At 34.4% G+C, this 25,432-nt stretch overlaps 1 protein-coding gene across 2 annotated transcripts in view; it reads left to right on the top strand.

Moving 5' to 3' along the window:
- Positions 1 to 25,432, top strand: part of MINDY2 (MINDY lysine 48 deubiquitinase 2) — a 65,414-nt gene that overhangs the window by 4,712 nt on the left and 35,270 nt on the right. For both annotated transcript variants that reach the window (XR_001602904.2, XM_016208549.2), the window contains exons 2-4: positions 8,382 to 8,439; positions 14,749 to 14,813; positions 20,001 to 20,159. Coding sequence is in view for 1 of the 2 variants with exons in the window: in XM_016208549.2 (XP_016064035.2) it covers positions 8,382 to 8,439; positions 14,749 to 14,813; positions 20,001 to 20,159 (282 nt within the window). In the remaining variant the exon portion in view is untranslated. The remainder of the gene's footprint in view (positions 1 to 8,381; positions 8,440 to 14,748; positions 14,814 to 20,000; positions 20,160 to 25,432) is intronic.

Below are 25,432 nucleotides of genomic sequence, written 5' to 3'. Positions count from 1 at the left end.
CATGATAATAGCCCGAGAGAAACTGTAATAAAAAAGTGGCTAGTTATCATTGTCAAATGCAACAACATCAAGGAGCTGGTAGAATAGGAAAGGTTGCTGAAAAGTTAAGATAATAGGATTCCACAGAATAGGTGGAAAGGTAGAACAGTCTCATTTTCTGAAGTAATGGAAGGAATGGGACAAGGTAGATACATACAAAGAATAGGTTATGTTAAGATAGACAGATGGAAATTGAGGCCTCATTTTCCCTTTTGGCAGAATAACGGTTGGCTTCATCAGTAATAACCATCAAACTTGTCAGTAATTAAGAAGGGGAGAGGTTATAAAGCATGATGGGTTGGTTTTATGAGAAAAGTACATTGTATTTTAAAGAGATTTTAATCTCTTTGGAGATTATGCCTAGGAATTTGAGGCATAAGTAGGAAGTAATGGATAACAATGAATAAATTAGGGTATTCTTTTTAAAAAATATATTTTTATTGATTTTTTAGAGAGAGGGAGAGAGAGAAACATCGATGTGAGAATGGAACATGGATCGGCCACTTCTCTCTCTCTCTCTCTCTCTCTCTCTCTCTCTCTCTCTCTCTCTCTCTCTCTCTCTCTCACACACACACACACACACACACCACCCCCCCACCCCCGGCATTGAGCCTGCAACGGGGGCATATGCCCTGACTGGGAATAGAACCAGCAACCTTTGGTGCATCAGACAATGCCCAACCAACTGAGCCACACCAGCCACAGCTAAAATTAGGCTATTCTTTAAAAGCTTTTAGTGTATCAATTTTGCTTTATTGTTGTTTTTCCCCAGTGGTTCTCTTATACTCGGAAATAGAAGCAGGAAGACTGGTTAGTTAGGGTTATCAGGGATTGGGCTTTTCAAGGGTTGATTCACGAAGAGTAAGTGGAATTAGAGTTGAAAGTAACATAGCTGGTCATCTCTTTTGTGGGTATGAAGTAATGAGAAAATCAATAAATTGAACATTTGGGGAGGATTTGAGTGATTCAAAAGAAGTAAATGCTGTGGTTCTGGATGAGAGATGACAGTTGAAATGATCAAACAGGGTAAGTGCTAAGTTGGAAATGTTAGAGTTTTAATTTTAATTGATGGCTTTGGACGGCTGGAGAAGTAGGTAGGTGATCATTCATAATCTGTAAAATAGTTGATCTGTGATAATCCAACAAATTGAGAAAGAAGGAAAGCTATTCATTAAATTATTCAAGCTCAAATGTGTAAGTCTTTTTAACTGCTATCAGGTAATTTACTCAAATTTATGTCTTGCAATACATTTTTAATTTGCTTCCTTACTTGAGACTGTATTTGGTATTTTTACAGTTTTTCTTTAATCTTTCATTTTAATGATCAAAAACAATGTCATCTATAGGTATATTTGTCAGGGCTGTAACCTATTTAATTAGATTAATTAATTATAAAAATCAATAAGTTAGAAGATATATAAAATAAAAAATTTAATTTCTGATGATATTAGCCTTATTTTATAAATGTTGAAGCTGAGTGATTTGGAAGTTTGTTTTGCTTTTATTTTTCTACTTTTGCATATGATTTAAATTTTACATTATGAAACATTTTTAAAAGTATCTGCCCTAATATTTTTGTTTATGAAGGTATTAATTTAATAATAGAAGGAGTCACTGCTTTTTCATACTTTTCTTATAGAAAAAATGTTATAGGTTCTGAGACTCACTCAAAAGAAACATAATTTATACTGTACACTGTAATAGAGGACATCTACTATTGTAATATCTAATCATTGTATAGCATTTTAATAGAAAAATGAATGCACATTGTTCTGATTTAAGATGCTGAAAGCACATCTCTTCTTTCTTCCCTGGCTCTTTTGGATAGGAAATTCTTTTCTCCCTCTTTTTCTTTGCTTAGTAGGAGCTGAGACCATCTCCTACTCCAAGTCAAGGGAGGAACACCAGGGTTCTGAAGCAAGACTTTTTTTTTTAATCCTTACCTGAGTATATTTTTTCCCTTGCTTTTCAGAGAGTGGAAGAGAGAGAGAGAAAGAGAAAGAAAGAAACAGAGAGAAAAATCGATGTGAGAGAGACACATTGATTGGTTGCCTCCTGCATGTGTCCGACGGGGGCTGAGCCGGCAACCGAGGTACGTGCCCTTGGCCAATATCAAACCCAGGCCCCTTCAGTCCACGGGCTGACGCTCTAACCACTGAGCCAGACCGGCTAGGGCTGGAGCAAGACTTTTTTACATTAAACTGGTTTCTCCAGACATTAAACCTAGAAACTGTAAAATAAGAATATATTTGATTCTGTAAAAAACAAAACCAACACAAAAAGCTTAAGGTTAAAGAAAAACAGGACAAAAAGACCCCCTTCCACCTACCTACTCCCCAGGAAAGACCCCACCAGTAACTGAATAAAAACATACACGACAAACTGAGGGAACTATTTGCCAGATTATGTGTCTAATAACTAATTTCTTAATTTACAAAGAGCCCTTATAAGTTAGAAAAAGATGAGCAACACAGGAGTAAAATGAGCAAAAAGCCATTCTCAGAAAATTCAAAGAAGTTCAAATGGACATATCCTCTGTGTCATATCACCTGCAGAGTGAGGCACCATGGGGGTAAGCGTCTTGCTAACAGTGAATTTTTACTCTAGTTCTTCCTCCTTGATGACTTTTCTCACACTCTTCACAGACACCTCTTTTTGCTTCTGGCTAGGTTTTACTTTTCTTTTACTTCCTTACCTGTAGGAACATTGCAGTCACACAAATTTTCCCATATTCTCATTTTCCTAAAGTAGAAAGAAAGTTCTCTTGAGGTTTTCCGAGTGTGATTATTACTTATAAAAATGGAAAAACAGATGGTGAACCAAAGAGTCCATGTTAGCCTCTGCCCACCATTATATGCATTTTCTCTTTTAACTTTTTCAACCACATCATGAAACCCTTTGTAGATATTGTTCCTATTTTACACATAGAGAAAATCGAGGTGCAAAAGTTTAAATAACTTGCTTAAGAAAAATTATCACCAATTCTAGAACCTGAGTTCTTACTTGGGATAGTTGGTTGGAAAGTTCAAATGAAAGATAATAGTAAGCCTGTGGACAATAAGTCTAAGACAAAGCTTGGTGGAAGAGCCAGTGATAAAGTCAGAGAAGCAAAAATAGACTTCATGATTCCTTAGAAGAAATCCTGGGGAAGCTGGTACCAGCTGCTCTTTATACAGACTCCTTCCCATTTTAGCCCCCTATGCTTTATTCCATGTCTTCTGAAATTTGTCTGACACTTCCAACTTCAGAGCCTTTCTTGGGTTCTGTGGTGAATGAGCTTGCTTTTCCTGTCATAGTTTATTAAATACATTCTTTGACATTTTCAATAATTAGTAAGTATCTCTACTACCATTACCCTAGTTCATGCCACCTTTGTCTCTCACCTGGACTACCTTCAGTAGCCTTCTTGTTTTAACCTATGTCCATCTGTCTTTCAAGCAATTAATGTAAAAGTTTTACTGTCAACTTTTATTTGGGGGAGGGTAGACTTTTCAGCATGGTAGCCTTGCTGAGCTTCTTAAATATGAATCCAGTGAATTTTGAACTGAAGATGTTTTCTTTTACTAGTAAATCTTTTTCTGGTAAATTTCACTGTAATGACCTTCATTACTCTCAAACCCTTTGAACTGCATATAAAATAGGACATTCTTGAAAACCTAATATGTGTGAATGTATCTTCAGTTTCTAATGGTTTTAAGTTATTTTAAATAGGCATTGGTATTAGTCTGAGGATGGGGTCTAAATTATGATAAAAATTGATGGTAAAATGTTTCAAATTGGCCTAAGTTGAAGGTTGTCTTTTATAAAACATTGCTGATTTGAAATACTGACGGCAAGTAGAAAGTCAGTTAGATTTACTAAAAAGTCTGAATTTCAGTGTTTTTAAGTAAAGTAATTATTTTATAATAAATAAATAGTATGTATAAGAAATTAGAATGTGAAGCATGATGTAGTTGCTACAGCCAGATTTAAAGGCATGTTGAAAGGATATTTAAGTTTTTTAGTCTTTATTTTGAAAAAAGCTACATTTCTTCTCTTTGATTTCCATTAGTAATACTTCTAATATTTTCAAAAATAATTTCTCTGTAATTTCAACTAAAAATATTATGAATGATATATGACTTATTGCATATTCAAAATTAGTAAAATTTGAACTAAGAAGAGATTACATTATTTAGTTGGTCCATTTTACCATAATGCAAAAGTTGCCTGTAGCACAGGAATCAAATATTTCACGTATAAATTAAAAGTGGTTGTCTCTTGAGCTCCAGCTCAACTTTCTCTTTGAATGCCAAACTAAACTTCACAACCTTATCTTCCCTTATCAAATTTCTTATTTTTATTGCTTGTATGGATCTTGATTTTTAAAGTCTTCTGAGCCTTGGAGTCAACTTCAAATATTCTTTCCCCATTATCCTCCAGTTTTCATTGGTCAAAAAGTTCTGTCAGTTCTTCATTTAAAATATATTTCAGATGGTGTTTTATATAAGATTTCATTGAAAGAAAGTGTTTTGCTGTTTTTAAAAGTCCGTAAATGCTAGTGTAGTAGAAAGGGTAATTGGCTTGGAAGTCAGATCTCAATTCATACCACTGGTACTTTGGACAAATTAACTTTTTAATGCCTTCGTTTAGTCTTTGAGTGAAGGTAATAATGCATGCTTCATGGGATTGTTGTATATTAAGGGTAACATGCAATTGAATGACAATAAAGAGAAGTTCAATAAATATAAATTTTTTCCTGTTTTTTGTAAAGAGTGGAGACTGGTAAATACTTAATTTTTCATATCCTCAAGTATCTTCCCAACTTTAAAGAGGTATTAGAATTCAAACTATGTATTTCTTGAGTACTTATTGATATTCTAATAAAACATTTAATAGTGTTCTTTGACTGGTTATTTTTGTACTTACCATCAGCTGTTTAAGCTGATTCTTATTTCTTTATTCTTTCTGGGTCCCTTGCATTTCTTTCTCCTGTCAGATTATCAAAATCTTAGCATATCACTTTTGGGTTGTTTTACATTCCTGTTTTATTAACATTTTAAACAGAGGTTTTGTTGCTTTTCTTTTTGGTCTCATTTTAATCTATTCTGAAATACGCTTTATTCTTTAAATGGCTAAGAATTACAGAATAATTGGGCTAAATTAATGAAGTTTATCTTATAGTTGAATATTTTAAGTTGGAGTAGCTATTTCCTTTTGTTAGCTTGAATATTCTTGTTATGCATATTAATTTGCTCAGGAAATCTAGTTGATACAATAAAATCGTATAAGATAGGACATAATTTATTTTTCTAGAGAATAAAAGCTTCATTTTATTTGGACTCTTATTAATTTGGAACAATGTGTTAATATGTACTGAGGGGCTTTGCTTAAGTTTTAGGAAGACTTTGAACTACTGAAGAGAGTACCTTCTGCAATGGTGTGGAGAGGGACTGGGGAGGGGGGTGGGACAGGGTGGAATGGGTCATTGGGGAGAAAAAGAGACATCTGTAATATTTTGAACAAAAATTAAAATAAATTAAAAAAGAGAGTACCTTCCAGGTACCCATGTATACATTAAAGTACATAGTACTCTCATTTTCTTATAAATGTTATAGATTATTACTAAAAGAGGACCACCTGAGAATCTAGGTCATACTTTATTCATTTTTTAAATTGTAAAATTTATAACTTAGAGTTTCAGACAGAATGCCATAATTGTTAATTCTGTATTCTTAGTTATCTATCCCATAACCTGTTTCTCTTTAATAAAATCTAAAGAGACAAAGGAGTGAAAGTCTTAGGATCATTAATAAAACCTTGGCAATGGCTTTTAAGGTGATGGTGGTAGAGGAAAGCAAAACGAGAAGCAAACTTTCAGGAATATCATTTTGTGGTTAAAAAAAGAATTAAGATCTGTTGATGGCTCCAAAGTATTAGTGAGAAGCAGACATTTTTCTTCACTATTACACTCTTCTGTTTCTAGTTTTAATGAACATCTGAGATATTTTATTGACTAAGTTCCAGAAAATGAATATACCACTTAGTGTACTTGTGAATAAGTCAGTTAAAAAATGTGTGTACTTGTCTGACTTCTAAAATCAATACAGAGGTTGTCATTTCCTATTTCAAATATTTGAGGAAACATGGTAAGCAGTTATTATTTGAAAATTCCAAGGCTAAAGCCTGAAATTATCTGTTTGCAGAGACTTTTTTTGTAGAATGTAGTTCCCAAATACATGTACTTGTTAGTGCCTTTTATTTTTTTAAATATATTTTTACTGATTTCAGAGAGAGGAAGGGAGAGGGAGAGACAGAAACATCAATGATGAGAGAGAATCATTGATCAGCTGCCTCTTGCACACCTCCTACTAGGGATGGAGCCAGCAACCCAGGCATGTTCCCTGACCGGGAATCGCACCGTGACCTGCTGGTTCATAGGTTGACATTCAACCACTGAGCCAAGCCCACCGGGCGTGACTTTATTTCTTGTCTTTATAATTTTATAGTAGGATTAGTACATTAACCAAAGCAGAGGATAAGCTTTGTTTATGGAATTTTCTGGTAAATATATTTCAGTAGTGTAATATGTCTGGAATAAAAGAATGTATAGTTCTTATTTAAGAAACATTGCTAGGTATAATGATCTTTTAGATTGGTCTGACAATTCAGAATATAAACATTCACAGTGAATATAAATTATTGGTTTAAATACCAGACATTCAAAAGCAGTACTGAAGTACCTTGATATAATATTGTATAATAACAGTTAAAATCATCTAAAGCAGGGATCAGTAAAATTTTCTTGAAAAGGACCAGATAGTAAATATTTTAGGCTTTGTGGACTAGTATGGTCCCTGTTGCAAAGACTCAACTCTGCTGCTGTAGTGCAAAAGCAGCCAGACAATAAATACATAAATTGTGTTTCAATAAAACTTTATTTAGAAAAACAAGCAGGGACCATAATTTGCTAATGAGTTTCAATTTAAAAATATACCATATATGGGGACTCACTGTAATTTCTGCTCAACTTTTCTGTAAACCTAAAACTGCTTTTAAAAAAAGTCTATTATACTTTTTTTTTTTTTTAACAGAAAATGAAAATAATTAGAATTGAGTAATGATCAAAACCTCCATGGAATCCCTTGGTTTCACTGAGTGATAAATCCACTGGATGACTAAGTCCAGTGGGAAAAGGTTGAAAAAGGTCCTCAACACTTGGGGGAATTGGAGAAATTGCTGATTTAAATTATTTCTTTGGTCAAATAGAAAATAATTCTGAACAATTTTAAATTATGCTGCTATTCTCCTATCACTGATATGTTAATTACTTTGTTTGAGTTTCCATCCTACAGTATTTCTTTTTCTCCTATGAATATACCACAGAGTATGCTTTTAAATAAGACAGAATATTTATAATTATTAGCTGTGATATTTGTGTAACTCATGACAGTTCATTTGAAAAATTAATTTAGACTGATGTGTGTGTTGCAGCTGAATTCGCTTTAGAAACTTAAATATGTATCTACTTTTTATTGTGGAATATAATAAGGAAAGTACATAAAACAGAAATGTCCAGTTTAACAAGTTATTATAACGCAAACATCAGCAGAACTACCATGCAAGTCAAGAATAGAGCATTGCTAGCAACCCAGAACTTGCTATAATTTCTGCTCATATAGGACATTCAGAAATGTCCTATATGCTCCTTTCCAACTATCACTTCTCTTATCTCTAGGGCTAACTATAATCCTGATTTTTATAGTATCCATTTCCTTACTTTTTTTGTAGTTTTATCACAAAGTATGCAGCTCTAAACAATATAGCTTAATTTTGCCTGTTTTTAAACCTTACAAGTGGAATAATGCAGTCTGAATTCTTCAGTGTGTGACTAATACTTTAATACTGTATTTATGTTAACCATTCAACAATAAAAAATGGCAAAAGTAGACTGATGTGATAGGATATTGAGCTGTATTTAAGCCTTTCTTCAGTAAAACTGCATGGTGAGTCACCTGTCACAACATGTTTGGTGCCTCTTCCTGCCCTTTAATTGCATTTTCTATCAGGCAGGACACTGTTGCAGGTGCCGAATGACAATCATGGTGGGTGGTGAAAGGCAGAGCACTAGGCTTTGAAAACAGATTTCTCAATGTCTCTGTGAGACCTTATATCATTCTGTAAATTTTATCGTAATAGGATTGACTTATATTTTATAAAGATTTATTATAAAGATTTTAATAATGTGAATGTATAAAGATAGTAGATACATATATACACATACATACTTGTATTTCTGACAGAAGAAACACTTTAATCACCTAAAACAATTGACTTTATAGAAAAAATACTTTGTTTTTCAGGTGAAACTTCCACCGATGATGGAAATCATAACTGCTGAACAGCTGATGGAATATTTAGGTTAGTATTGAAAAGTGGATGATTTTCTATCTCTTTTAAAATAATACAAAATTTTCAAAGCTCGTATGTTATCAAATATCACATTCCAGAAATGCTATTATATAGTCTATTTTAAAATTATAATTTTTAATCTCTCAATTAAAAACTTTGATCAGTATGTTACCCTTCTTGGATGTTAAAGCCTTCTTTCTGACCAGGATTAGAATTTTGTAATATAAATAAGGAGCAACATCTAGAAAACAAGATATATGTTGATTCCAATAAACTGCATAATGAGAAGTGGCACAGAAACTCTGACATTGCATGCAGAAACTGTTTAAAAAAATACTGATTAGACTTGAATAAAGACCCAGAAGGTGATTTAGAGCAGTGCTACTCAAAGTATGATTCGTGGACCTATGCCAATTTAAGTGAGATAGGGGCTTGTAAGGAATGTAAAACATTTACAGTAGAAAGCACAGTGTTTAGTTAATCTGAAACATTTTCATAGCAAAATTTTCTTGATGAAGGAAGGTAGTATATTGAATTCCATTCTTATGCAAGCTTCTTATTTCAAAACAAACCGTCAATGCACAGCTTTGTGGACCAGCCGCATTGAGTAGAACTTGTTTACAGAGCAGGTAGTTGTATATCATACTGAGATGTTTTACAGTTTAGCAAATAAAAGTTTATATATTTATTCTATTACCAAATAGGAAGTCTTAACCCATATTCTCACAGTTTTTTTAGTAATTAAATTTATATTTTTTAAATATAATGGTCAGCTGATTACTTTGTCTTTGCCATTCCAGACAACTAGCTAACTGATTTTTTTGTGAGATGCAGGCTTAGTGAAGTAATTGAGATTGCAGCTTTTGGAATACCCTTTTTTTTGTGTTATTAATATTATTTAATTCCATTTACCAGCTAGGGAATCTCATAGACATGGGTAGATTACTTTGAATACCCAGATATCTAGAAATAGAATTTCTATCTTATACCTCTTTTAGTCTAGCTTAGTGATTCTTAAACTTTGTGATTTCTAAATTATATTTCATGGGAAGACTAAAATATGTTTGATGTTTTTGAGGAACAGCCAATATGACTGCCACGGAGTGTGTGAAGGGGAGGTATTAGGAAATGATGTTAGAAAAGTAATAGGATCAGATCATGTAGGCCTCTGTGAACTATTATAGCAACATTAACTTTTGCTGGGAGTGAGCTGGGAAGCCATTAGAGAATTTTGAACAGAAAACCAACATGATCTGACTTTGAGATTAGCAAGAATTCTCTGGCTGTGATGTTGAAAGTCGAATTTAGTGGGGAAAGGGCAGAAGAGAGATCAGGAAGTTATTACAACTGGCAAAAGATAGTAATGACTTCAAACGGGTAGTAGGAATGGAAATTGTAAAATGTGGTCAGATTCTGGATATAGAGCTGACAGAATTTGCTGATCATTTGAATATGAAGTGAGATTGAGTGTGGAGTCAAGGATCACCCATGGATTTTGGATTGAACAACTGGAAGGATAGAGTTAACATCAACTGAAACAGGAAAAAAATGGAAGGAACATGTTTAGGGAGGAATATCAGGATTTTGATTTTGATATATAAGTGGATATCAGGAAGGCAGTTGGATATAAAAATATACAGTTCAGAGGAAAGATCTAGATTAGTGCTATACAATGGAACTTTCCGTGATGCTAGAAATGTTCTATATCTGTGCTCTCCAGTTTGGTAGCCACTAGCCACATGTGGCTCTTGAGCTCTTAAAATATCGCTGTGACTAACTGAATATTAATATAATTTTAATTTACTTAAACTGACTGCCATATGTTGATAGTGACTAACTTATGAGTACAGATTTAGCTTGTAAATATGCATTTAGAAGCAGAAAACATATAAAGTGAATTAGACTAAGTTAGATCATGAAGAGGATGAATGTAGATAGGGAAGAAAATTGATCAGTGGACTGAGTCTGGATGTGTCAGTGATTAGAAGTTGGGGAAGAAGGAAGAACAGGCGTGCTCAGCCAGAAAGAAGAAAAAGAGGAGACTGATTTCCTAGAATTCAAATGAAGAAGGGTTTCCATGAAGAGTGAGACATTGGCTGAATCAAATGCTGCTTATAGTTCAAACAGGAAGAAGACTTAAAAATTTACCATTGATTGAGCCATAAGGAGGCCATCGGTAACCTCCACAAGTGCATGGGATGAAAACCTGCCTGGAGTGGGTGCAAGAGAAAATTGGAAATCCTCATGTATAGCCAATAAGAATGTTAACAAAGAGCTCATTTTGTCTCAGAAGGTATGCAGACAAAGGCAAGTAGAAGGTGGTAATAGCAGGGAGGAGGTTTGGTACATTAAATTCATCTAAATATTAGCTAGCAAAGCCTTGAGGAAGCAGGATATAAGGAAGAAAATTTTAATAGGGAAAAAGAAAAATTAATGAAATATCTAGATCTGGGAAAGCAAAAGAGGTTTGGAAGTCTTGATGCGACTCAGCTACTAGGGGCAGAATGAAAGTAATATCCTAATGGGAGGTGGGGGAGAAGTGAGCAAGAGTGATATGAGACGAGATTCTGAAGAATTTGCCTTGCCAAAAGTAAACTTTATTCAGGGCCAACCTTGCCAGGACAAATTGTTTAATTTTCTAAACTATTTGAATTTTCTTCCCTTGAGATTACTCCAGTTATCTAGAGAAACCAGAGATGCTTTTGAGTTAATAAGCAAACACTAGTAGAAAGATTATAAGAAAAACCATTAATTGCTTTCCTAGCACTTGGCCTAGTAACCACAAGGGAATAGGAATTTTGATTGGCATAGGTTAGAGGAGGAGTGAATTTTTTAATTTGAAAATTTCTGTTACTAGGATAGTAGAGCAAGGCCATGCATGGACAAGGCTTGTTGGAGAGCTTTGTCATAACGAAAGGAACAAGATAAGCTAGGATGCCTAGGAAGTGCTAGGAGAACTAATAAAATAAGGTAGGGAAGAAGTGTAGGTGGAAGGCAGAAAAGATAATGTAAAAAAGTATAGCACAAATTGGAATTTATACTATAACTTTACTCATCTGAAATAGTTTGTATGATGATTAAACTAACATGAGGCACTTATTTTAACTACATTATACTTTATCATTGTTTTATTCTGTTCCCTGTACGTTCTTTGGCCAACCAAATTATTGTTTTGTTGTTGTTGTTGTTTTTAATCCTCACCCAAGGATATTTTTCCATTGCTTTTCAGAGAGAGTGGAAGGAAAAGAGAGAGAGGGAAACATCTATGTGAGAGGGACACATAGACTGGTTGCCTCCTGCACGAGCGCCACCGGGGTCGGGGATCAAGCCTGCAGCCAAGGAACAAGCCCTTGATTAGAATCAAACCTGAGACCCTTTGGTATGCAGGCCAATGCTCTAACCACTAAGCAACACCAGCCAGGGTGCAGCTTCCTCTTCTGATTTAGGAACAACCTTCTCTTTTTCAGTAAGAATCATCTCAATGTGGCAGGGAGAGCTCATGTATAGGTTAATCTGCCGGTGAGCTCTGTAAGTTTTACACCACATCTGGGGAGCTTTGTTTACCTGCAGGCATTCAATGACCAGAGAATCTACATTTAAACCTTAAGTTCGGCATTACCGTCTGCATTTTCAAGCATGTGCAGCAAAAATTCAGCACTCTTCTTGGGCCACCAATCCTGTATCCTGCCCCACTGTTTGGCCTGGGCACACCTACCAAATACACCATTATAATGATGGAATTGCTTCTGTAAAGTGACATCCTTCACATACTTGGTGGCTTTTCGAATATGCATACCCTTAATGGCCTGGGCAGTTTCATAAGTGTTCTTAAAGTGAACATGAAGATTTCAACCTCTTGTCTGGCCGGGCATGGCTCAGCGGTTGAGCGTCGACCTGGGATCTAGGCGATCGGGGTTCGATTCCCAGTCAGGGCACATGCCTGGGTTGTAGGCTCGATCAATCCCTCTCTCATCATTGATGTTTCTGTCTCTCTCTCTCTCTCTCCCTCTCCCTTCCTCTCCCTGAAATCAATAAAGATATATTTAAAAAAAAGAAAGTGTGAGTGCCTATTCAGAAACTTGTTTAAAAAAAAAGAAAGAAAAAAAAAAGATTTCAACCTCTTGATTTGTGTGATTTTGTGGAGTTTTCTGGGTCAAGTAAATAGGGAACCATTTTCAGAGATCACCTCTGGCCACTTTTGGGAAGAGCTCAATAAATAGTTACTGATTGAAATAATATTGCTGAGCAATTTCAGATGATAAAAAGGTTAGATAAGCTAGACAAAACAGCACTCTTTTAAAATAAAAATTAAAAAAAATGTTTCTATTGATTTCAGAAAGAAAAAGGGAGAGAGAGAATCACATTAGTGATGAGGGAGAATCATCAATCAGCTGCCTCCTGCATGCCCCCGACTGGGAATTGAGCCCACAACCTGGGCATGTCCCCTGACCAGGAATCGAACCGTGACCTCCTGGTTCATAGGTTGACATTCAACCACTGAGCCATGCTGGCCAGGCCATAGGAGTTCGTTTAGCAGAGTTGGAAAGCTTAAGAGAATACTTAATTCAGTCTTTAGAAGTTTATTTTGAATTAGGAAATAAAGGTTGTATTATAAAAAATTTTATAAACTTGTTAGTGATTTGGAAGGCTAGGTGACAGGTTGGTTTCATATATAACTTTATATCAAAATAAATTCCAGGTAAATTAAAGATTTAAACATTAAAAAAGACAAACATAAAATTACATGAAGAAGGCATATGTGAATGTATACTTTCTTTTAATTGATTTGAGAACGAGTGAGAGAGAGAAACATCAATTGGCTGCCTCCCACACTTGCCCTCACCCAGGATCAAACCCACAACCTGGGTATGTGCCCTGAACGGAAATTGAACCCACCACCCCTGGTTTACAGGACAATGCTCCAACCAATCGAGCCACATCAGCCAGAGCTGTTTGTATACTTTTAAGAGGTGAGGATCTTTCTAAATATGACATCTAACCCATAAGCTATAATAGAAGAACTTGACTATATTAAAATTAAATATTTCTGTATCTCAGAAAAATAGACAAAAAAGCATCACCATAAAGTCAGAAGCCAATATAGGGAAAAAATATTTACCATGCATGTAACAGTAAATGTTCTAACTTTGCTAATTGAAAAAGAGCTTTTATAGTTCAATAAGAAGATATAATACTTGTATAGGCAGGCGATTTATAAAAAGGGAGTATATATAGTTAATACATAATTAAAAAGGCAAACATAGGTAACAAGGCACTACAAATATTAAAATGGAACTACATATATTTAAAAGGTTCCACATATATTTAAAAAGTACCTTATACACCAAAAGTCATACATATATTAAAAAAGGAATACCAATAAAAATACATATATAAAAGATCAATTTTTAAAATGCAAAAATATTTTGTTTACTTCTCAGAATGGCGCAAACATTTAGAAGACTGATAGCACCCATTCTTGGAAAGGTAATGGGGTAATAGTTATTTTGTTAATAACAGTGAAATTTGGTATAACCTTTTAGAGCTTTATTGTAGTGACATGGAAAGATACTCTAATATATTATAAAATGGAAGAAAGAGAAAGCTCAAAAGCATTAGAGTATGCACATTGAAAAAAATATGTGAGACTACCCTGGCCAGTGTGGCTCAGTTGGAGTGTTGTCCCGTACACAGAAAGGTTGCAGGTTTGATTTCCAGTCAGGGCACATACCTAGGTTGTGGATTCGATCCCCAGTTGGGGTGCATACCGGGACTGGAGGGGAGGGGTGGTAGGGGAAGTGGGAGGTGGAGGCTGCGACTTATCGATGTTTCTCTCTTTTCCTCTCTCTCTAAAATCAATGGACATATCCTCAGGTGAGGATTAAAAATATATATATGTGAGACTAGCAAACAGTTAATATCAATTTTCTCTGAATAGAATTGGGGGGTTAATTTAATTTTATATGTGTGTGTGTGTGTGTATTAATCCTCATCGGAGGATATTTTTTCCATTGCTTTTCAGAGAGAGTGGAAGGGAATGGGGTGGGGGGAAGAAACATCGATGTGAGAGAGAGACACATTGATTGGTTGCCTCCTGCACGCACCCCGACTGGGGCCAGGGATCAAGCCTGCAACCAAGGTATGTGCGCTTGGCCACAATTGAATCCGGGACCCCTCAGTCCATGGGCTGATGCTCTAACCACTGAGCCAAACCTGCCAGGGCGGGGGGGGGGGGGGGTAATTTTATATGTCACCTATTGCTATAATTTAGAATTAAAACAATATTTTTAAAAGGCACTTCATAATTTCTTTTTACAGGAGATTACATGCTTGATGCAAAGCCAAAAGAAATTTCAGAAATTCAACGTTTAAACTATGAGCAGGTAATAGAAACAATTTTTATTATATTAAAATATGTAATTTTTAACTTAGGGATGTATTTATTGATCTCTTATCAGTAGCCAGTCTCTTTTTTATATGACTATATATATATATATTTGCTATATAGAATGAAACATAGATATTATTCTATAGGCCTATATAGAATGATAACCTCATATTTTCTATGCAAAGTTGACTTTCAAGTGATTTTGTTACTGATTCACCTTTCCTCATTTTATGTATTTATTTATATTTTATAATTAAGTTATATTTAGGAGAAAGTTGGACAAATGATGTCTAGGGTATGTCATTAGGACAGTTAGTACCCTGCTGTTTCATAGTTTCAATGTGTCCACATTTCTTAGCATGTTCTTTAGAGATTCTGTTCTGTGATATAGGAGGGGTCACTAGGTTTAAAATTATTGGAGCTGGAAAAAAGCAAGCAGAACTTCCTTTTCTTTAGTATTCTTCCTTTGTTTGACAGTAGAAAGCAAGAAGGAATCAGTTTCTTACAGTGTAAGGGAGGAAGTATCAGCCAGGGAAGAAATAGACATCATTGGAACCTTTATGTTTACTTTAAAAGTTTTTTAATATACTTTCACTAGTATCAAAGGAAGCAAAACTCATTTCAGTATCGCAGAATTTCTTGAATTTGGATGTTCAGATAATCTAGTTCTAAAAGAACCGAAAAGCCAACATCTTGCATTACATCATTGTGTAAAGTAGGAAATCTGTAGCTAAAGCCAAATATGCTGTCATTTAAATCCTATTGAAATTTTTAGCTTAAAGCAATGATTTCTAAATATTTTTCGCAATGGAAACCTCTTTTGAAGTGAAATCTTATGCAAACTTCCAATATATAAAGCTAGTAAATGATATTTTGTAAGTATAAAGTGATATGGTTCAATTTATAGTATTTATCAAATTTATGCCATTTCTTATTGAAATCAGTGAGACTATTTTGATTAATACAAAAACTTGAAATTGGGAATTATAGATGAGAGCTATAGATTCCATTCAGCCTCAAAATTCATTTTACTTCTGTTGCACAGTCTTGGGAAAATCTTAATTGATGAATGTTTACAAATGACATCAGCATTTTGTTTGTTTCAAGTCCAACTTACAGTTTCAGATACACTTCCATTAAGGTGGTGTACTCTTGGAAAATGATTGGAAGTAAAGTTTTGTTTCAAAGTTGAAATAAACAGTATCTAACATCTGCTTGCAATTCTTATAAACCTGTCAGACAAAAGGTACCCTGCATTTAAAATAATCTCTACCTGGGTTGTGGGCTCCATCCCCAGTAGGGGGTGTGCAGGAGGCAACCAATCAACGTTTCTCTCTCATCCATGTTTCTGGCTCTCTATACCTCTCCTTTCCTCTTTCTGTAAATCAATAAAAACATATTTAAAAAAGAATAAAATAAGCTGTAAAACTATTTATAAGGTTGTTTGGTTATAGTACCATTAGCTTTGAGAGAGTGGTAATGTATCAAGCTGATATGGCTAAGGTGTAAGCTGGTGTTTAATATTCCACAGGTATGATGTAATAGTGTTCTTTTTTTGTATAATTTTATGTGAGCAAAAATGTTCAAGCCTAAATTTTAGGAAGACCAATGCAGAGCTGTAATTTTTCTAATTAAATCCTCTTTACCAGAAGTTGTAAGGTAAACAAAGAGCATATTTTACCCAGTTTTGTTTAATGGATAGGCACCCTGACAACACAAGGAAACATTGTATTTGTGTGTGTTTTCATGACAGCTTTAAACATAACTACATAGAGATTTTTAAAAGATATTTTATATTTAAATTTAAAATATGTTGCATATGTTAGAAGTACCTTTGGGAAAAATTTTAAGAAACAGTTCAACCACTGGCTTAAAGGAACCAATGGTAATTCTTGTGAAGTAAGCAACCATTCCTAGGATCTATATTTTATGATATAATACTATCATAAACTTAGATTTAGGAAAATGACAAAATATCCTTTTGAACTCTTTGTTTATAAATTTGCTGATTTTGTATCATTTTATTAATATTTATGGAGATTATCAAGTGGTATCAATTTATTTATTTTAATACTTATAAAAAATGTAGAAGATATGTAAAGGTGTAAACATGAGCTCAGGAGTTATTGGAAATTATAATTCCCCTAAAGGAGATTGGATGACTGGCAACCTTGAGTAAAACAGACATAGAAGAAAAAACCAGTAGTAGAACTGTAATCCTACAATTGTTCACTATTTTTACTATTTTCTCAGATTCATCATTGCTATGATTTTAGGCAATTTTAAAACACTGAAAGGAAAAATGTGAGCTGATTTTTTTTTTTTAATGTTTTTGTTGATTTTTATAGAGAGGGGAAGGGAGAGGGAGAGAGAGAAACATCGATGTGAGAGAGAGAGACATCAATTGGTTGCCTTCCACACAAACCCCAACTAGAGATCGAACCCGAAACCTGGGCATGTGCCCTGACCAGGAATTGAACCAGCAACCTTTTGGTACACAGGACAACACTCCAACCAACTGAGCCACATCGGCAAGGGCATGAGCTGATTTTTTTTAAGGGTTAACATTTGATAAGATTGAGAAAATGCAGTTGACCCTAGAACAATGCAGTGGTTAGGGGCACCAACAAGCAGCACAGTCAGAAGTTTGCATTATAACTTTTGACTTACCCAAAACTTAACTACTAATAGCCTACTGTAGACCAGAAGCCTTACCAATAATATAAACAGTCAATTAACACATATTTTGCATCTTATATGTATTATGTACTGTATTATAATGAAGTAAGCTAGAGAAAAGAAAACGTTAAAATCATAAGGAAACTAATATAATATTGAATGACAACTATAATTTAAAAATAATAAAGAAAATCATAAGGAAAAGATTTTCTGAAAAATTTATAGTATTTACTGAAAAAGATCTGTATATAAGTGGATGCATATAATTCAATCCCATGTTATTCAAGAGTCAACTGTATTGTTTTGGGGGAACATAGTTATTAGGAAGAGGTAAAACTGACAAGCATCAAAGACTATAATAATGTTATTCTGTTATAAATTTCTCATTCATAAATTTTTAATATTTGAATAATTTTTTGTTTTCAGTCTGTCCAGTCTCTTAGAATGGAATTTTATCAGTTATTTGGTAAAATAGAACTTTGTTCTTATGACCTAATTTTGTCTTCTTCAGATTTCAGAGTCCTGAGTTTTAATATAAAAAGATTTATTTCATGTTCACCCTTTCTACTATAAGCTTTCCAGTAGGCTATAGTCTACTCCTGTTTTATATCTTCAATATTTATCACAGTGTCTGATTAACAGTAGGGATTCAATAAAGTTTTATTAAATTTTATATATTGGCTTTTATTTGTTTCATCAGATATATCCTCTGTAAGTGTGTTCATATTTAATGTATTAAAATTTAGAAAAACATGTTTTAACATAATCTTTATTACAGACTTGTGTGGCCATATTTATTGAGAAAACTGATGTGCATAGAATGACTCCTTGATTTGGCCAAGAAGTCCTTGTGATCCAGCCTCTGTCTTTCTGACTTTATCTCTCATCACTTTCCAATTCATTTATTTTGTTCTACATGCTGGCTGGACTCCTTGCTGTTCCATGGACACAATATTGAATTCATTTCTGCATCAGAGTTTTTGCACTAGTGTTTACTTTGTCTGGAATCCTTTTGTCCTAGAGCTTCCCAAGACTCAGTATTTTGCTTGGTCACTATTTAAGTGTCATTTTTAAAGAGCCCCTTCTCCCTTTCCTAAGCAGTTTAAGTTCACAGCAAATTTTAATAAAAAGTATGGAGAGTTCCCATATACCTCCTGTCCCCCATCACACACACACGGCCTCCCCCACTATCAACGCCTGTACCAGAGTGACACATTTGTTATAATTGATACCCAAAATCCATAGTTTACATTAGGGTTCACTCTGTGTTATATATTCTGTGGGTTTGACAAATATATAATGACATATATCCACCATTACCGTATCATGCATAATAGTTTCACTGCCCTAAAAATCCTTTGTGTTCTGTCTATATCTCCCTTGCTCCTCCTGGCAATCACTGAACTTTTCAGTGTCTCCATTGTTTTGTCTTTCTCACATTATTGTTTAGAATCATACAGAATGTTGCCATTTCAGATTGGCTTCTTTCACTTAGTAATAATATACATTTAAATTTCCTCCAGCCCGGCTGGTGTGGTTCAGCGGTTTAGCATCAACCTATGATCCAGGTGGTAGCAGTTAGATTCTGGTCAGGCCGGCCAGGCTCCTCCATGTCTTGATAGCTCATTTCTTTTTCTTTACTTTTGTGGTTAAAAAAGTTAAAATTTACTCTCTTAACCATTTTTAAATGTGTAACTTAGTAGCATTAACTACATTCACTTTGTTTTGTAACAGATCTCTAGAACATTTTTATCTTGTAAAACTGAAACTCTTTGCCCATCAAACAATTCCCCAGCTCTCTCCCCCTTCAGGCCCTAACCACCATCATTCTACTTTCTGTTTCCATTATTTTGCCTATTCTGGTGATTTCATATAAGTGGAATAATGCAGAATTTGTCCTTTTGCAGTCGCTTATTTTACTCAGCATAATGTTCTCAAGTTTTATCCTTGTTGTTTCATGTAACAGGATTTCCTTTTTTTAAGGCTGGATAATACTCCATTGTATGTATAAACCACATTTTCTTTATATATGTCAGTAGACATATGGGCTGTTTCTACCTCTTGGTTATTGTGAATAATGCTGCAATGAGCATGGGTATACAAATATCTCTTCAAGATGTTGCTTTCATTTCTTTTGGATATATACCTAGAAGTAGGGGACACCTTCCTCTTTGACTAAAACTTTTGTCGTTAGGCTTCTTGGTCTAAAATCAGTCCCTCATCCCTGTCATTCCTTATCCTGCTCAATTTTTCTTACCAATACTTGACATTATATTATGCATTTATATATTTGTCTCTCACAGGAGCATGTTGCATGAGATCAGGAGCTTTGTCTCTTTTATTCACTATTAAATATTTAGAACTCAGATTGCTGCCTGACACATAGTAGGTACTTAATAATAAAAATAAAAAATGGAAAATTAGAAGGAAATGTGCTTGCATTTAAATATCTTTTTTGTTATTTCCTTTTTCTTATCATTACCCTTTCCTTTTCTGTTTTCAGAATATGAGTGATGCTATGGCAATCTTACACAAACTACAGACAGGCTTGGATGTAAATGTAAAATTCACTGGTGTTCGAGTGTTTGAATATACACCAGAATGCATAGTATTTGATCTTCTTGATATTCCTTTATACCATGGGTGGTTAGTAGACCCTCAGGTAAGTAGAAAATTTTAAATTATAAACACAAATTTAGTAAAATGCTGTTAATTTGACAAATTAATTTAGATTTATATTTTCTGATACTTATATTTTTGTGTTTTTACTTGGAATAAGCAAAATTAAGATGTTAAGGGAGCAGTCCTCCAGACTACTAAACCTGCCCAAGCCCAAGACTTCTGAGTATAACTTCACTGAGTTAGGGGCCAACTACAAAGTTGAGACCACATCCTCACCAACACTTATTATTATCTGTCTTTTTAATTATAGTTATCCTAATAAATGTAAGGTCATATCTCATTGTGGATTTGTTTACATTTCTCCAATGACTAATGATGTTGAGCATCTTTTCATATACTTATTGGCCATTTGTATATTTTCTTTGGAGAAATGTCTACAGATCTCTTCCTATTTTTAAGTGGACTATTTGTCTTTTTGTTATTGAGTTGTAAGAATTCTTTTTATATCTAGGTGTAAGTCTCTTATCAGATATTTGATTTGAAAATTTTTTTCCCATTCTGGGTTATCTTTTCACTTTCTTGATGGTATCTTTTAAAGAAGAAAAGTTTTAAATTTTGATGAAGTCCAATTTATCTACTTTTTCTTTTGTTGCTTATGTTTTTGGTGTCCTGCTTAAAAAGACTTGGCCTAATCCAAAGTCACAAGGATTTACTCCTATATCTTCTTCTAAGTTTTAGTTCTTAGGTTCAGGAGTATGATTCACCATAAGTTGATTTTTATATTGTTTTAAAATATGTTTTTATTTATTTTAGAGAGAGAGGAAGGGAAAGGGAGAAGGGGGACGGTGGGAAGCGGGGGAGAGAGAGAGACATCCATGTGAAAGAGAAGTATCAATCAGCTGGCTGCCTCCTGCATGCCCCCTACTGGGGATTGAGCCTGAAACCTGGGCATGTGTCCTGACCAGGAAATCAATCTGGTAACCTTTTGGTGCATGGGATAACGTTCAACCAATTGAGCCACACTGGCCAGGGCAATTTTTGTATATATTTTTTTATTTAAAAAAATTTTTTAATCCTCACCCAAGGATATTTTTTCCATTGCTTTTCAGAGAGAGTGGAAGGGGGGGGGAGAGAGAGAGAGAGAGAGAGAGAGAGAGAGAGAAAGAAACAGCAGTGTGAGAGAGACACATCGATTGGTCGCCTCCTGCACATGCCCCCACCAGGGCCGGGGATTGAGCCTGCAACCAAGGTACATGCCTTTGGCCGGATTTGAACCCAGGACCCTTCAGTCTGCAGACCAATGCTCTAACCACTGAGCAAACCCGGCTAGGGCAATTTTTGTATACGTTTGAGGAAGGGATCCAACTTTATTCTGTTGCATGTGGATATCTAGTTGTCCTAGTTCCATTTGTTGAAAAGATTATTCTTTTATTTGTTTTTTCTTTTAAGAGAGAGAGAGAGAGATTGAGAGAGAGACATTGATTTGTTCTTCCACTTAATTATACATTCATTGGTTGATTCTTGAATGTGTCCTGACTATCGAACCCATAAGCTTGGCATATTGGGACAATGCTCTAACCAACTGAGCTACCCGGCTAAGGCTGAAAAAATTATTCTTTCTCTCCCTTGAGTTATCTTGGCACTCAGAGTGATCTTTGTAAAATAAACCCTCTTCTTTATCCCTGTGCCCTCCTTTCCTTAAAAGTCCCCAGTGAAACTAATACAAGATGCAAAATCCTTATTAGAGTTTTATGATTATGCTACATCACCTAGACTTTGCTTGTCTATTCAAATTCACCTCGTATAATTCTCCTATGTTTTTTACTACCTCCAGCAGTACTGCTTTCCTGTTCTACAGACGTGTCAAGCTCAGTCCTATCTCAGTTTTGTGCTAGCTGATTGCCCGCTGTGGAGCTTTGTTCTCCTAACCCAGATGTTGTTCTCCCAGACCTTCACATTTCTAGTTCCTCATAACTCAGGTCTTAGGTCATATATCACATTGTTAGAAAGATCTTCCTTGACCATCTTGTTGAAATCAGTCATCCTCCATTTCCCTGGTTATTTCTTCTCCCATGACCCTATTTGATTTTCTTTACCACTTATTTGGAATTATTATTTATGTCTTTACTTGATTAACTGTCATCTCCCACATATATGTTTTATGAGGGCTGGGATCTTATTTATCATTATTTAAAAGAGTGCCTGGCACATAATAGGTTCCCAATAAATATTGAGTGATGGAATAAAGCATGCATGCAGGCGTGCATTAACTACAGGGAAGGAGAGATCACAATAGCAAGGACTTGGTAGTGTTTCTTCATCTCTATCCATTGGTAAAATTGACTAGTATTCTGAACAATGAAAGGATGGTTTACAGTGAGCAGGGTATCTGTGTCTTTATTGACACTGTCTCTGAGAATATCACTGAAAAGTCTAAACATGCCCAATATTTTACACATCCAAGGTGAGCCATGTTAGACCCTGGCAGATGACAATGCTAGGTGGACTAGATTCTTGAGAATGAGCTGATAGTCTCAGGAATTTAAGCCTAAATTCTTAAAATTGGATTCAGATCATCCCTATGACTAATGACAGTGGAAATTATATATTCAGTGTTCTAAAAGAAGACAAATGTTAAACTATAATCCTATTCCCAGAAAAAATTATCTTTTAAGAATGGAGAAAAAGGAAGTCATTTTTTATTTTTTTTATTTTTTTAAATATATCTTTATTGATTTCAGAGAGAGGAAAGGAGAGGGAGACAGACAGAAATGTCAATGATGAGAGTCATTGATCGGCTGCAGCCCGCAACCCGGGCATGTGCCCTGACCGGGAATCGAACCCTGATCGCCCGGATCCTAGGTCGACGCTCAGCCGCTGAGCCACGCCCGGCCGGGTGGAAGTCATTTTTTAGATTAATTAAGATAGTATCCTGCCAGTAGACAGTCATTAATGGAAATTCTAAACAAGGATTTTGAGAAGAAGGAAAGTGATCCCAGAGAAAAGGAAGAGTGAATGTAGGGAAAATAACATTATAAATATATGCATAAATATAAATGTTGATTATATCAGATAATATCATCTTTTTGGGTTTAAATAAAGAAAATTAGTATATGCAAAGAATGACATAAGTTGGGAGGAAAGTAAAGTATACTGAGAGCCTATAATTAATTGTTCAAGAATAGAGTATTAACTTCTGACTTTGATATGGTAGGGGCAGATGTTATAGTTTCTATAACTTCTTTGTCCAATATGGTAGCCAAGTGGGGGTATTTAAATTTAGATTTAATTTAAAATGTAGTTCCTGAGTTGCACTAGACATATTTCAATTGCTCAGTAGCCACAAGTGGCTAGTGAATATCTTATTGGGCAACACAGATTTGGAATATTTCCATTATTACAGAATGTGCTGTTCAATAATGCTCTTTTAGAGTAACCATGAAAAGAATAGAAAACATAGTGGGTAACTTCTAGATTAGTAGAAAGGGAGAAAATTAATCCAAAAAGAAGGAAGAAAGGGGAGGTAAAGAAATGTTGAATTGTTAGGTTAGAGAGAATGGTAGATTTAATAAATCCAAATATATGAATAATTATAGTAAGTGTGAATAGAACTAAATGCTCTAATTGAAAGATAGCAATTCTGAGGCTAGATTAATATACATATATTTGCTATTTGCAAGAGATATAAAACAGTATGAAGTTAAAAAGAAAGATTGCAAGTAGAAAGAGGGAAAAAAGAGATTCCATACAATTGCTAATCAAAAGAAAGCTGCTGTACCTATAGTAATATCAGAAAGAATAGACTTAAAGTAAAAAAATTTACTAGTGTTAGATTGTTTAATTTGCTAAGAAGATATAATCATTTAAAATTTATATGTGGCTGGAGACACCTTTGAAAAGTAAAAACCCTGATTTACTGTTCATCCTTGGACCCATGGGAACTGTCACAAAGAGTAAAGGTCAGTTTTTGACAATGAAGAACAAAATTAATATGCCTCTCATAACCTCAAAGTACATAAAGCAAAATATAATAACATTATAAGAACAAATAGATTATCATACTGGAAGATTTTAATACACCTTTCTTTGCAATTGTTAGAAGCAGAAAAGAAAACCTAACATACATACATTCTTCTAAAAAATTAATAAACTTTTTTTATTTTTGAATAATTTGAGAAACAGGAAAGTTACAAAGATATTACAGAAAATTCCCATGTACTCTTTACCCAGTTTCCCTTAATCTTACATAGCCATGGTACATGTTTCAAAACTTAGAAATTTAATATTGGTACATTACTATTAACTATATTACAGAATTCACATTTCACCAATTATTCCACTATTTTTTCTTCCCCAGAATCCAATCCAGGGTAAACATTGCACTTAATCATTATATCTTCCTAGCCTCCTCCTGTCCATGGTGTTTTTTCAGTCTTTACTTGTTTTTCATGAACCTGACTATACGTTCTTTTTACACAAATGAGAATTTAGATATTAAGACCGGATTTATATATATGTCATTTGTCTCTAAAGTAAATTACAGTTTCAATACAATCCCAAACAAAATCACAGCAAATCTGTAGAAGTAGTTGTGGAATGTGAAAAGTTGATTCTGTAATTTATATGGAAATGCAAAGAGCTAGGAATAGAAGCCAAGATATTCTTGAAGCAGAATAAGCAGGTAGGACTTGCTCTTCCAGATACAGAATATTTTAAATATTGTGATTAAGAATTAGATCAATGACAGAATAGAGAGGCTAAAAAACCATGAATATATAGACAGAAATAGGGCACTAATAGGGGGAAAGACAGTCCCTTTGATAAAAGGTGCTAAGACAATTGGATATGTAATTAGTTAGCCAGTTAGATAGCCATTTCAAATTTCTAATTAGATAGCCAATTAGAAAAAATGAAATTATTTTCCCCAAATCACACCATAAAATTCTATTCCATGTATACTTCTGTTTAACTATAAAAGTTAAAATTGTGTAAGTTTTCGAATATGTTTTTAACCTTAATGATAAAAAAGGTTTCAAAATAAGGCACGAATGCATTAACTATGAAGAACATAGGTAGAACATAACTACATTAAAATTGAGAATTTGTATTTGTCTAAAGAAATTCCAAAGAGAATGTAAAAGTAAGCCACAGAGTAGAAGATTATTGCAACTTATATAATGAACAAAGGATTAATATCCTAAAGGTATAAAAAGCTCCTACAAGTACTGTTTTTAAAGGTAGACCACCCAGTAAAACAAGGAGCAAATGACTTGAACAGGCACTTCAGAAAAATGGATATACAAATGGCCAGTG

Source organism: Miniopterus natalensis, chromosome 1 (assembly GCF_054644295.1).
Source record: "Miniopterus natalensis isolate mMinNat1 chromosome 1, mMinNat1.hap1, whole genome shotgun sequence".
Classification (NCBI taxonomy): Eukaryota; Metazoa; Chordata; class Mammalia; order Chiroptera; family Miniopteridae; genus Miniopterus; species Miniopterus natalensis.
Note: the sequence above shows the minus strand (reverse complement) of the source record. Positions and strands in the feature narration are given on the sequence as shown.